Source organism: Hyalella azteca, unplaced genomic scaffold (genome assembly GCF_000764305.2).
Source record: "Hyalella azteca isolate HAZT.00-mixed unplaced genomic scaffold, Hazt_2.0.2 contig7329, whole genome shotgun sequence".
NCBI classification, from domain to species: Eukaryota; Metazoa; Arthropoda; class Malacostraca; order Amphipoda; family Hyalellidae; genus Hyalella; species Hyalella azteca.
Genome location: NW_025937457.1, coordinates 70,858 through 85,550, shown reverse-complemented (window position 1 = coordinate 85,550; position 14,693 = coordinate 70,858). Strand labels below are relative to the sequence as shown.

Here is a 14,693-nt window from a genome sequence, read left to right as displayed (position 1 = left end):
TTTAAGGTCCCAGGTACAATACATCGGAGGGCGCATGCCGAGCGCTTTATCTCAAAGTTCAAGTCTATTTACAATTATGCTAAAAAATTGTTGGCATATCATTCTGCTTCGTAATAATGGATAAAGCTTGATGAAATTGTATACTATTATGGTTCATGTTCTTGCATATCGCAAAGTTCGATTGAAACATAATCAATTTTTCGTCTCGCGATAACACTGGACGTCCTTTCTTTGTTGCAGCACCGCACATAGACACTAAATTTTCAGATAAAATTGTGGAAAAAATATAACTTTTATTATTGAGTAAAATGAAGGGAATTCCTTGTCCGCCTCACTCAAATCTAGTTGGAAATATGAAGAAGTTCTATACACGATGATTCTTGCATTTTGGAATGGATGAAAGAGCGAGAGGAAAGGTTCGTATACGATTCGATTGAATTCGGCTTTCAAGTTTTTATTCTGCATTTCTATGTACTCCCCTTCCAGCGAAAGTTCCTATAAAAAGTTTACAGTTCTCCTGTAACGTAACTTGTCTTAAAACATGAAATAGTCCCCGGTAGCAACTCATTTGCTACATTTAAGAGACCTGAACCATTATTTTCTCTATCCCGTTGCCACTAACGGCAGATTTTAATGCGCCGACCAAGCGTAAACTTTCCAGTTTTTTCTTGTGTGCGGACACAACCACCCAAATCTCTTTGAAAACTTTCCATTGTAAAGCACCGGTCTTTTTGAGATGTTAAAAAATAAAAAAAAGGCTGACAAACTTTCGTGCCAAGTTGAGAGAAGTTTGTGCAGGAAGCTTATTTGTCGTAAAGTTAACGGTGTTCTGACTTTTCCAGTTGAGAACGGCCGCCCTATTTCACTTTTCCCCACAAACCTCCCGCCTTTCTGCGGATGTTCCAGGTTTTCACTCGTACCTTGACACTATACTAAGCAAACGTCGTTATTTCAACCCGGGGACCGTTGCCCTGCCAATGCTTCTGGAAAACTTTCTTGCCTAGTAGTTACGACAGAAAAGAAGCTCAGGGGCTTTGCTGATATTGGACATCAAGAAAATCTTGACAAAGTTTCTCCCCGTACTTCTGTATATGAGTTTCTTAATGAAGACGTAATCAGCGTGCAGTAAGGCTTGTATGTTTTATGTATAGGCATAGAATGAATAGTGAGGATATAATACAGAAGAGATATCACCAGTATCGTTAGTATAGGATTCAAATACGCTACTTAGTCAATTAATTGATATGTAAAGAAGTAATATGTATATTTAAATGATTAGGAAGCATACTTCTGAATTTGAAGTTGACGTTTTTAACGGTGCAATCCTTAACAATGATGTTTTCGTTCAATATTTCAGCTATGCAGGCCATAGGAGCTAGAATTCCCTTATGGGGGCATGTTAATCATAAACACGTAAGTCATTGAATTGGATCGTTAGAGTCAGTGTGTAAGCTTCTATCGTGACTGTTTGTCACCCGGTACACGTTCATGAGCGTTAGTATGTTCCACGATAACTCGGAGTGATCCATAAGATTGGGTGGGTGTCTTGCTACCATCCGGTGAGTGAACGTCGTGAATTCATATGGTTCGGTCAGGGTTCTGAATAAGATACGTGACTGCAATAATTTTTGACAAACGAGAATAATCCTCTTTGCCTTTTGCCTTCATTTTCTTGCTTTTCATGATTCTGGTGCAAACATGAATAATAAAAGTAGTCAGAGTTTGTACAAAATAGTACAATTCTGGCAAACCCAAGAAAACTTGGAAGTTTAAGTGTCCTTATGACCCAAGCTAAAAATCCTTAAGAAATTTTCAACTGATCTCACAATAAGTCATCATTTGTGGACGAATAAAATACCAGCATCACGAACAAATCCTTATTTTTATTATGACTTTTGTCTCTACTCAGAAATCTTACTCGAGTGGCTTTACAATTTCTCAATACTTCTGACAGATAGCGCGTTATTTCCTCGAACCGATGAATGTAATAAATTTTGGGTGACTGCTACACATTAACATTCATCTGACTACAGTTATCATAATTGTATCAGTTTTAAATTAAGAAGGAAGGTATCAAAGCATTAAGAGGCATTGGTAACAAGATTGTATGTAAGTGAAAACCAACACACGAGCCGAGAAAATATCGCTTAAGATTTTCATTCCGAGCAAATACGAGGAACAAGAACTGCATTGTAAATTGTAAAATCTATTTTTTTTATTCAAAATAGCTTAGGATTTACCACCTAATTTTAAATTTTCATAAAACATTTTATTACGAGACCTTTCAAGAACAAAAGCAGTTTGAATAAAGAACGCCTTAAAAATGTGTGTCTTAAAATCAACGGTTCCGTCAAATAGAAATCTGGCCAGTAAAAATTGAGTTAAGAAAATATCGATCTCGCTCGCCGATTACATGCAGAGTGAAGGACAGGTTTGAATTATATTACCTGATACACGAAACCATGAGAAACATTTTATGTTTTTTTCCAACATTGTGAGACGAAAGGCATTCGGAAATTGCATGAGAGTTTTTATATCAGTAGTAGTAGTTCAGTATGTAGTACAGTAGTGTACGAGGTTAACGATAACACACAACGATCGTAAATCAACCTAGTTTAACGTCTGTTGCGAAATCCTCAGAAGGAATATCGCAAGATAAAGTATCGTGACATTCATTATCTCTTCTACACGACAATGCTCTTAAGTATATTCGTTGACCCGACCTTATTGTATTTCCCTGTTGAGGTCGTACGTGTTTCATTAATCAGTCTTGCTCTGAGATTTTCTTTATGATAACTTTATTGGATTAAGGCGAGATAATTTCACAACATGGTGGCCATAAAACAAAAAATTCATGTTGCGCCTGTGGTCATGATTTTGGTCAGCGCGAAATTAAATTTGGCGGGAAAGGCTCGAATTAACGAAATATGTAAATCGCATTTGTCATGTTCGTCTAACTATTTCTTTTTTCCGAATGCTTCGTCATCGTTGATAACTTGGCAGAAATGCGGGAGTTTGTCCAAGAGGGGAAGATGTATTTCTTGCTTGAATGAATCATTAATCCGATCTTCCGCCAAATAGTGCGTTACAAAAATTCCATCTAATGAATGAAAAATAGCGATTGGCAAACTCTTCAGTTCCAAATCCAAGATCCGGTCTGCCCCAGCACAAATGTGATATTGAAGCCAAAAACAATTCCTGGCCTTTAAACTTTTCTACGAAAGTAAAATTGTAAAATAACTTTTCCGAAAATGTTTCTTTATTCTCTTCATTTGATACATTCCGCGTTTCAAGCATGCCTCGTAAAATTACACCACACGCGCAATCTATTTCATGTAATTCGACCAATAAAATTTCTTTCAAAGTCGGAGCTAAAGCATCCATAGCCGCATTGTGATATATGGAGGTAATAATGAAGCATTTACGGAAAACTGGTATTATTTCTCTATTACTTTCAGCGGAAAAAGAACATGTCACAGTATTTTTGCATGGGAGGTTAATTTTCTGTAAAGCTGTTCCAGTTGTGCCGGTGCTTTTACCTTCAAAATCACATTTGAGTGCTTCAAGTGCCTGCTTTTTATGCTGCCAAAGATTTACTGTGGAAACTTTAACTCCCTTAGGATATTCTATGGCAGAATAAATGGACTGCTTCTGGATTTTATTCTCGGTTGATCGGGTAACTTTCAAGAAGTAAATTTGGAAAGTTCGCGTGCACGCGCCCAAAGGAGTTGGAAAATCCACAACAGGGGATTTAGAGGTAATCATCTGTTGATAGAACACCGGTTCAGGTTCATCCATTACTGAAATGGATGTTCGATGCACATAATGGGACTTCTTACACCTCGGCTTTGAGGAATTTGATGAATTGATCTCAGTGATCCCGATTGTTCTGGAAGAACTCGTTCTGCTCACCGCACCCGCAAGGAGCAGAAGACTCAAGGAGACGAGCAGAAAAGATGGCTGCTCACTGCTGCTGCCGTCATGAGCCATGGCGGCTGGCGCTTCGTCTGTAGAGAAGAACAATGGAAAATTCTGTATTGATTTTATTTCATTCTTCCGCGAATATAAATTCGTCTTAAAATATGCACCCTGGCTTCTAATTTGTTATCGGGCTGATTTTAAGAGAAATTTAAATAACTTGAGCAAACTAAAATACATCAGATAGCTGTATCTAACTCTCTATGTTAATTTTTATACATAAGAAGCCATGGAATCATAATCTATTAAATTTTGATCCAGAAACATCAATTGGAACTAAATTTTGGAACATCAAATTCCTGCCAATGTTGACTGCTTTCTGTAAAACTTGATCAGGATCATCCAAATAAAAAATTTTCCCGGAAGAATTCTGAGCTCTCGTAGCCGAATTTTAATTGCATGAAATTTTGATTTGACTGACCAAAAACTTCCACTAATGATGGCAGCCTCGAGAAATGAGGCGCCCGTGATTGATATTTTTAAAGAAAAAGGCGTGACCGAGCCTTGAGTCAAGGGGAGGGTTTTAAAACCCAGGGTTCCTGAAAATGACGCTAACGCTACGTCAACATGCATATTCATTAGTCGATATTACGACACTAAATCACTAAATAGATATTAATCGACACTAATTTCAAGCCTATAAGAAAATGCAATCGTACTTATAAACGGGCGGAATGGTGGAAAATGTGCAAGCGTGTTTACAGTCTCCGGATAAAATTTCTTAAAGGTAACGAGCCGATTTTTTCTCGTCTTGAGCAAAGAGCAAATAAATGGCCGCCATTAACGGTTTTCAAACATTTAAAAAATCATCTGGGAGTAAAGGAGAAGTAAATAGTTCACTGCTTTCAGCGATGTTATGAATTCATGATGAGCGAAGCAGTGAAGTCGAGAGCTATTTAGTTTCTCGGAGCGTTTTCTGTGTAAATTTGCAGCTATGCTGCTCAATTTTATTGGGTGGAAGCTTTCATCTGTGTCTGAGTGTCTGTCCTTACTTTTTATGAGTGAAATTCTCATCGCAAATTTGACGATTTTCCTCTACTAAGTTGTATTAAAAGAGAAATAAATGAGTCAATGCAGACAATTTGGTTTTAATTAACTTCGCGGTGAATTAAAAAGATAGTCTATATTTACCGACGTATCAGAGGCGCTTAAAAAGTCTTCGTACAATTTGAGAAGCATTCAATAAACATTCATTACACAGCATAATAACATACTATTGTCTATACCTTATTATTCAGCATTATAATACGCTCTTGTCTATACTTGCTATTATGCGTGTTATTATACAGCATTATAACACTCTCTTGCCTATACCTGTTATGATGTATGTTATTATACACCATTATAACACGCTCATATCTATACCTGTTATTATGCGTGTTATTATACAGCATTATAACACTATCTTGCCTTTACCTCTTATGATGCGTGTTAGTAATCAGCCTAATAACACACTCTTGTCTATACCTGTTATTATTCAGCATTATAATACGCTCTTGTCTATACTTGCTATTATGCGTGTTATTATAAAGCATTATAACACTCTCTTGCCTATACCTGTTATGATGCGTGTCATTATACAGCATAATAACACGCTCATATCTATACTTGCTATTATGCGTGTTATTATACAGCATTATAACACTCTCTTGCCTATACCTGTTATGATGCATGTTATTATACACCATTATAACACGCTCATATCTATACCTGTTATTATGCGTGTTATTATACAGCATTATAAAACTATCTTGCCTTTACCTGTTATGATGCGTGTCATTATACACCATTATAACACGCGCATATCTATACCTGTTTCTCTTATACACATCTAGATGTGTATAAGAGACAGGTGTACGAGGTTAACGATAACACACAACGATCGTAAATCAACCTAGTTTAACGTCTGTTGCGAAATCCTCAGAAGGAATATCGCAAGATAAAGTATCGTGACATTCATTATCTCTTCTACACGACAATGCTCTTAAGTATATTCGTTGACCCGACCTTATTGTATTTCCCTGTTGAGGTCGTACGTGTTTCATTAATCAGTCTTGCTCTGAGATTTTCTTTATGATAACTTTATTGGATTAAGGCGAGATAATTTCACAACATGGTGGCCATAAAACAAAAAATTCATGTTGCGCCTGTGGTCATGATTTTGGTCAGCGCGAAATTAAATTTGGCGGGAAAGGCTCGAATTAACGAAATATGTAAATCGCATCTGTCATGTTCGTCTAACTATTTCTTTATTCCGAGTGCTTCGTCATCGTTGATAAATTGGCAGGAATGCGGGAATTTGTCCAAGAGGAGGAGATTTATTTCTTGCTTGAATGAACCATTAATCCGATCTTTAGTCAAATAATGCTTTACAAAAATTCCATCTAATGAATGAAAAATAGCGATTGGCAAACTCTTCAGTTCCAAATCCAAGATCCGGTCTGCCCCTGTCTCTTATACACATCTAGATGTGTATAAGAGACAGAGGCAGCGGTCAAGGCAGTGGTCAAAGCGGTGTCAAGGCAGTGGTCAAAGCAGCGGTCAAGCCGGTGGTCAAAGCAGCGGTCAAGGCGGTGGTCAAGGCAGTGGTCAAAGTAGTGGTCAAGGCAGCGGTGAACGCAGTGGTCAAGACTGTGGTCAAGGCAGTGGTCAAGGCAGTGGTCAAGGCGATGGTCATGGCGGTGGTCAAGGCAGTGGTCAAGGCAGTGGACAAGGCAGTGGTCATGACAGTGGTCAAGGCAGTGGTCAAGGCAGTGGTCAAGACAGTGGCAAGGCAATGGTCAAGACAATGGTCAAGGCATTGGTCAAGGCAGTGGTCAAGNCGAGCCTTGAGTCAAGGGGAGGGTTCTTAAATCCAGGGGTCCTGAAAAAGACGCTAACGCTACGTCAACATGCATATTCATTAGTCGATATTACGACACTAAATCACTAAATAGATATTAATCGACACTAATTTCAAGCCTATAAGAAAATGCAATCGCACTTATAAACGGGCGGAATGGTGGAAAATTTGCAAGCGTGTTTACAGTCTCCGGATAAAATTTCTTTTAAAGGTAACGAGCCGATTTTTTCTCGTCTTGAGCAAAGAGCAAATAAATGGCCGCCATTAACGGTTTTCAAACATTTAAAAAATCATCTGGGAGTAAAGGAGAAGTAAATAGTTCACTGCTTTCAGCGATGTTATGAATTCATGATGAGCGAAGCAGTGAAGTCGAGAGCTATTTAGTTTCTCGGAGCGTTTTCTGTGTAAATTTGCAGCTATACTGCTCAATTTTATTGGGTGGAAGCTTTCATCTGTGTATGAGCGTCTGTCCTTACTTTTCATGAGTGAAATTATCATCGCAAATTTGACGATTTTTCTCTACTAAGTTGTATTAAAAGAGAAATAAATGAGTCAATGCAGACAATTTGGTTTTAATTAACTTCGCGGTGAATTAAAAAGATAGTCTAAATTTACCGACGTATCAGAGTCGCTTAAAAAGTCTTCGTACAATTTGAGAAGCATTCAATAAATATTCATTACACAGCATACTAACATTCTCTTGTCTATACCTGTTATTATTCAGCATTATAATACGCTCTTGTCTACACATGTTATTATGTATGTTATTATACACCATTATAACACGCTCATATCTATACCTGTTATTATGCGTGTTATTATACAGCATTATAAAACTATCTTGCCTTTACCTGTTATGATGCGTGTTCGTAAACAGCCATATAACACACTCTTGTCTATACCTGTTATTCTACACCCATAATCATGAATGTCTAAAAGAGGTCCGAAATTATTACAAGCTTCGAACTTGGCAAAAAATCCTAATTTCCGCTGGACTCTGCATGTCAAGGGAACATCAGCAGTAGGATTCATTTCAAGGAAAGGTTCATTTTATAAAAAATAAGGAAAACAAATTTTATGTATGGTGAGACCATAGTTGCAGCGGATAAAGTATTCAGTAAGTACTCGTATATATTGGATCTATCCTATAATGTACACTGCCTAAAAAGCTTTATTTCTTTTAGCGTTGAAGTTAACAAATTCCAGTAATTTCTATTAAGAAAACGTTCGATAAATGGGCGCTATAATAAACGAATAAATAAATATATTAATTAACATAGTGATCTCGGCGCTGAATTGTAGGCCCGATGTGGCCTATTAATTAATAATTTTATAAGAAGAATAATCAATTATCACAGTTCTGACCTTCAACGACGTAAACGGAGACGTTGGCTGGAAACACGAGGTGAGGTTCACAGGTGTAGTTGCCGGCGTCGCTGGCGATGGCGTGAACGAGCGACAAGCGCGACATGAGCTGGCGGCCCTCCTTCTCAGCTAATAGGAAAAATGTAAACACTGAATATCTCTAAATAATTCTGTACGTTTTAAAGGCTACCTCTGACGTTGAGAGTGACGGTCCATGACAGCTTAGGCCTGGTGTTGACCTGACACTCGTACGCGCCGGAGTCATTACGCAGCGCAGGCGTCACCACCAACCGCCAGGCAGACGTAGTGTTGTCAACCTCAACCTGACCAACACCACTCAATGAAATACCATCGATGCTGCATTGCTGGTATTGGCTTAGTATTATACCTGCAGTGTTGTGTGTTGGCTAAGTAATATACCTGCAGTGCCGCTTTGCTGTGTATTGGCTAAGTAATATACCTGCAGTGCCGCTTTGCTGTGTATTGGCTAAGTAATATACCATCGATGCTGCATTGCTGTGTATTGCTAAGTAATATATATGCAGAGCTGCATTGCTGAATATTGCTTGTAGCTCGAAAACGTACTTGTCGTAGGCACTAAGGCCATAAATGCAATGAGATATACATTGTTGTTTAAAATGTAAAAAAAATTTAGAAAAGGAATTGACTTCTCGACTTGTTTCGCATTTGCATGGTCTTAGAAAAATGTTGTGTGGTCATCTTCTTGCTTGCCGTCTCTACAAAACATTCTAATTGAAAAAAACTTATTAATCTTTTCCAAGGCAAAATAAATTAAAAATTAGCTGGCCTTCAGCTGAGATATTTCTCGCCCATTCATCATATCAGCGTCCGTGCCGTCAGAGCGTTCTGATGAATGAGACGCCCATACAATCTAACGCAACTAACGTCCGCCGCTTCTTCTAGCGAGCACGAAAAGTTTCAACGGGAATGTTAAGATTACAAAAAATTTTAAAGAAAACAACTCAAAAAGATTACTATGAGTACAACAAGAGACACGTCGAATTAGAAACTCCAATGTGTTGTTTGTTTATTGTGAACGATTTTCGAAAAGTTGTTTTCAAAAAATCCAATACATTGGATTTTTCCTAAAAATGTACAAAATTGTTCTTCACAAAATTCAATACAACAAAAAATTTATGTGCAACTCCAATACATTTCCAGTGATTGCATATAGCTGAAAACAAAAATTCCTTCGACGCAAATTAAATAAATGGTTTGCTGAAAACAAGTCTCATAAATCAAGGAAAACATTATTATGTTTCCACTTACTTGGAACCTGCTGTCAGTGGTGAAGATGAGATTGTCGGCGGAAATTACATGGAGATCTCTTTGCCGTATCCATGAAACCTGTCAAATTACAATACCACTCTTTTAAAGAGACCTCAATTATAATTTGAACATCTCCCAGGAAATATGTAATATTTTGCATTCCATCGAGTTTCAGAATAAACAAACTGACGCTGACAATATTGGTACAGTTTTCTCAATTCTGACTCAAACACGAGTAAGACATATTGATGTTTCAGCATATATTGATTGTATGTTCTAAGCATATAACAAAAATCGGTGATACCGACTTCGATCAGCATGCTACACTCGACCACATATACAACATTTTTTTAATTTCTAATATCAATCAAAATATCAATATTTATCATATTCTTTCGATACATTCACTTTATATCAAATTAATTCAAATTAAATTAATTGTCAAGGCATTCTGACCGCTCGGCCCCGGAGCCTCGTAACCTCGCACGTAAGGGTAGCCGTCTCGCCCTCGAGGACCGTCAAGTTAGAGGGCAGCTCCGTGTTGAAGGCGGGAGGCTTCCACGCGCTGCTGTCTTTCTTGCGGCCTTTTGTACCTACGAGTAAAACACCGCACTCGGTAACTGGGACACCGCTAGGCAGGATTTGCTACAAGTCATAATTATAGGGACAGAATGTGAGTTGGATACTGAGTTTAGTGCTAAGTGTTTGCTCAGATACCAGAAAACTACCGCGCTGCTGCCTTTCTTGCGGCCTTTGGTACCTACGAGTAAAATACCGCACTCGGTAACTGGGATACCGTTAGTCAGGATTTGCAATAAGTCATAATTATAGGAATAGAATGTGAGTTGGATACTAAGTTTAGTGCTAAGTCTTTGCTCAGATACCATAAAACTACAGTAAATATAATGAGGATATTGAAGGTTAGAACGAAACTATTAAATTAACCATAACATTGAAGGTTCTTTTTTCTGTATACTGCTAGGACTATAGTTTGGTTCTCAAATAGCATATATTATTATGTGTATTATGTATAAATTCAGCGGCTTCGTAACTATCTTGTTCAGTAATATTTTTCAATAAAAGAAATCTTTCTGAACCGCCGCTCCTGTAAAGAGGACCGTCAAGTTAGAGGGCAGCTCCGTGTTGAAGGCGGGAGGCTTCCACGCGCTGCTGTCTTTCTTGCGGCCTTTTGTACCTACGAGTAAAATATCGCACTCGGTAACTGGGACACCGCTAGGCAGGATTTGCTACAAGTCATAATTATAGGAACAGAATGTGAGTTGGATACTAAGTTTAGTGCTAAGTGTTTGCTCAGATACCAGAAAACTACCGCGCTGCTGTCTTTCTTGCGGCCTTTTGTACCTACGAGTAAAATACCGCACTCGGTAACTGGGATACCGTTAGTCAGGATTTGCAACAATTAAGTTATAATTATAGAGATAGAATGTGAGTTTAAAAATCCTAATTTCCGCTGGACTCTGCATGTCAAGGGAACATCAGCAGTAGGATTCATTTCAAGAAAAGGTTCATTTTATAAAAAATAAGGAAAACAAATTTTATGTATGGTGAGACCATAGTTGCAGCGCATAAAGTATTCAGTAAGTACTCGTATATATTAGATCTATCCTATAATGCATGTACACTGCCTAAAAAGCCTTATTTCTTTTAGCGTTGAACTTAACAAGTTCCAGTAATTTCTATAAACAAAACGCTCGATAAATGGTTGCTATAATAAACGAATAAATACATAAATTAATTAACATAGTGAACTCGGCGCTGAATTGTAGGCCTGATGTGGCCCATTAATTAATAACTATATAAGACGAATAATCAATTATCACAGTTCTGACCTTCAACGACGTAAACAGAGACGTTGGCTGGGAACACGAGGTGAGGTTCACAGGTGTAGTTGCCGGCGTCGCTGGCGATGGCGTGAACGAGCGACAAGCGCGACATGAGCTGGCGGCCCTCCTTCTCAGTCTCGACGCTCACGCCCCCTCGTGGGCTCAAGATACTCACGGCAGAACCGTTGTGCTTCCAAACCACCTTACGGATATTAAGTGAAAATTCGTTGCAATTTTGAACGTCCAAGTTTTTGTCTGTCTTATATTGCTGTCGAATAATCGTATTGAATTGTTCCCTAATAAATGCGACATGAGAATTAATTGTTATTCGCAAGATTAGTGCTAGTTATATAGTATTGTTAAAGATCGGGTTCCAAAGGCCGGATCCCTTGTGAATCAAGTCATAAAAAATTCAAGAATCGGCAACAGGCCATGGGCCTATTTCAGCAGTATCGACACTTCTATTCTATTCTATTCTATTGTTTGTTATTTTACAAACGGTGCTTCGTCTCACTGAAGAAGAGGCCTCGGGATGGAGGGTAGCGGTGCAGGTGAGGACGAGAGTAGAGCCACTCTTGATGTACAGCTCCCGAGGGCCTTCCAACAGCGCTACTGGAACTAAACAAATAAAAGATTCCGCTGTGATAATCGGCCGTATTATTTCGTTTGTAGATCAAATTGCAATTTTAAGCATAAATGAAAGGTTTCAACTGAACGAGACGATAAGTATAAGTCGACGAGATCAGCGACAGACTCTAATTAGCCTAATCACGTGCGTCGACTCATGATATTTTAGGCTAATAGGAAAAATGTAAACACTGAATATCTCTAAATAATTCTGTACGTTTTAAAGGCTACCTCTGACGTTGAGAGTGACGGTCCATGACAGCTTAGGCCTGGTGTTGACCTGACACTCGTACGCGCCGGAGTCATTACGCAGCGCAGGCGTCACCACCAACCGCCAGGCAGACGTAGTGTTGTCAACCTCAACCTGACCAACACCACTCAATGAAATACCATCGATGCTGCATTGCTGGTATTGGCTTAGTATTATACCTGCAGTGTTGTGTGTTGGCTAAGTAATATACCTGCAGTGCCGCTTTGCTGTGTATTGGCTAAGTAATATACCTGCAGTGCCGCTTTGCTGTGTATTGGCTAAGTAATATACCATCGATGCTGCATTGCTGTGTATTGCTAAGTAATATATATGCAGAGCTGCATTGCTGAATATTGCTTGTAGCTCGAAAACGTACTTGTCGTAGGCACTAAGGCCATAAATGCAATGAGATATACATTGTTGTTTAAAATGTAAAAAAAATTTAGAAAAGGAATTGACTTCTCGACTTGTTTCGCATTTGCATGGTCTTAGAAAAATGTTGTGTGGTCATCTTCTTGCTTGCCGTCTCTACAAAACATTCTAATTGAAAAAAACTTATTAATCTTTTCCAAGGCAAAATAAATTAAAAATTAGCTGGCCTTCAGCTGAGATATTTCTCGCCCATTCATCATATCAGCGTCCGTGCCGTCAGAGCGTTCTGATGAATGAGACGCCCATACAATCTAACGCAACTAACGTCCGCCGCTTCTTCTAGCGAGCACGAAAAGTTTCAACGGGAATGTTAAGATTACAAAAAATTTTAAAGAAAACAACTCAAAAAGATTACTATGAGTACAACAAGAGACACGTCGAATTAGAAACTCCAATGTGTTGTTTGTTTATTGTGAACGATTTTCGAAAAGTTGTTTTCAAAAAATCCAATACATTGGATTTTTCCTAAAAATGTACAAAATTGTTCTTCACAAAATTCAATACAACAAAAAATTTATGTGCAACTCCAATACATTTCCAGTGATTGCATATAGCTGAAAACAAAAATTCCTTCGACGCAAATTAAATAAATGGTTTGCTGAAAACAAGTCTCATAAGTAACTATCTTGTTCAGTAATATTTTTCAATAAAAGAAATCTTTCTGAACCGCCGCTCCTGTAAATTCGGGCAATTTTTCTAAGATTTCGTCACGTGCTCCACTGAAGCAAGTCAAAGCCAGTTTGAGCGGATCAAATTTAAGGGCCAAACTTGCCTGCAAGAAGCTGGTCTTTTCAGAAGTGGTTGTCAACTCGTACAACAGCGATGGAAATATTCAGGAAATGGTAGGTCTTAAAAAAGGCTACGGTAAATTGTTCACTTGAATGCTTCATATTCAGGCGGCATAAAAGAATTTCTCTAATTTTTCATTGAAATCGTAAACTTTTGCTGTCATAAATATTTAGTGTACCAACGCTAACGAAAAATATGGTTCGATGAATTGAAAAATGCTAATTAAAAAATTTATGGCAAAACTAATTATCGGGATTTTAATCAAACCACTTAAAAGAAATAAATAATTCTGTCGTCCTATACAAATATTTAATTATATATTTATGTGATCACATTTACTACCCAGAACTTTCGTCCATCTCGCAAAATTCTCGTATACGCTACGTCAGCACAAATTCGCACACTCAAACAATCAATGATAAAGGCATCTGTTCGAATGCAGCCAAACATTTATTTATTTTAAAACATGGAAATTATTTTGATGTCCTCAGCGAAAGCTTCACTGGCGAACTTGTAGGATGTTCGAGGGAAGTTAAAGTCCGAGCTACCCGTAGACTTTATTGAACCATTGATTAGTGTGTGTGGGAGCGACTACCACTGTGGAGTAGTGCAAGTAGTAGTTAGAGGGGCAATTGAAGGTCATCTAGCGTTTCTGACATATTTTGAAAGTGATAGAAATTATAAAAAAACCTGCCCTTTGCAATTTCTGGATTCGCTTGTAGCATTCATGTTGATTTTTCCAATCAAACGAATTACTGTTTGCTGACGCACACTTACAGAAACAACGGAATATTCTGTATATATGAAAGAAATTAAATACCAATACCACTGCAACTCGTTACTAAATAAGAACATCAAGAAATCATTAGTAAATATTTTCCCAGACGTTTGCTGATATACACAATCGTAGGGCTCTTAATCTCACGCCCAGCTATTCAATTACGCATACTCTTACATGCTTACATTGTTTAAATTTTACCAAATCGTCCATTTCTGCATGCATTAATTAAGTGCACGAAGCTATGCAACGAACACGCATCGGTGCCTGCATTGATTAAATGCATCAATCGATGAATACTCTAATACGAATTAACGCGCAGAAGTGATCAAAAATAATTTTTAGAACATGCTATCATATTATGATAGAAGCTAAAATGAATGGATTAAAACAATATTGTAACAAATCGCGGTTTAGGATATTCGTAAAAATTATAGCATGGAATTAAATAAAGCTTTATAAGGCGTGAGTTTCCTCTCTATTTTCTGATGCTTATTA

General features: G+C 37.9%; 1 protein-coding gene and 1 long non-coding RNA gene across 2 annotated transcripts; both read right to left on the bottom strand.

Moving 5' to 3' along the window:
- Positions 1-2,235: 2,235 nt before the first annotated feature.
- LOC108664823 lies at positions 2,236-14,408 on the bottom strand. The gene is made up of 5 exons (XM_018151518.2): positions 14,397-14,408; positions 12,178-12,310; positions 11,834-11,937; positions 11,326-11,521; positions 2,236-4,007 (listed from the first exon to the last, which is right to left on the bottom strand). Exons 1-5 carry the CDS (start codon positions 14,406-14,408, stop codon positions 3,058-3,060), a joined length of 1,395 nt encoding a protein of 464 aa, XP_018007007.1. The 3' UTR covers positions 2,236-3,057.
- LOC108664824 lies at positions 8,382-10,267 on the bottom strand. The gene is made up of 3 exons (XR_001930388.2): positions 9,932-10,267; positions 9,476-9,553; positions 8,382-8,508 (listed from the first exon to the last, which is right to left on the bottom strand). It is a non-coding gene; the product is annotated as an uncharacterized LOC108664824 (long non-coding RNA).
- Positions 14,409-14,693: the final 285 nt, after the last annotated feature.

Bases quoted from the DNA above. Each gene is read 5' to 3' on its own strand.
- LOC108664823 (XM_018151518.2), bottom strand. The intron at 11,522-11,833 runs GTGAGACGAAGC...AATATCCGTAAG, and splicing joins ATCCCGAGGCCTCTTCTTCA to GTGGTTTGGAAGCACAACGG. The intron at 4,008-11,325 runs GTCAGAACTGTG...TCTTCTCTACAG, and splicing joins CTCTGTTTACGTCGTTGAAG to ACGAAGCGCCAGCCGCCATG.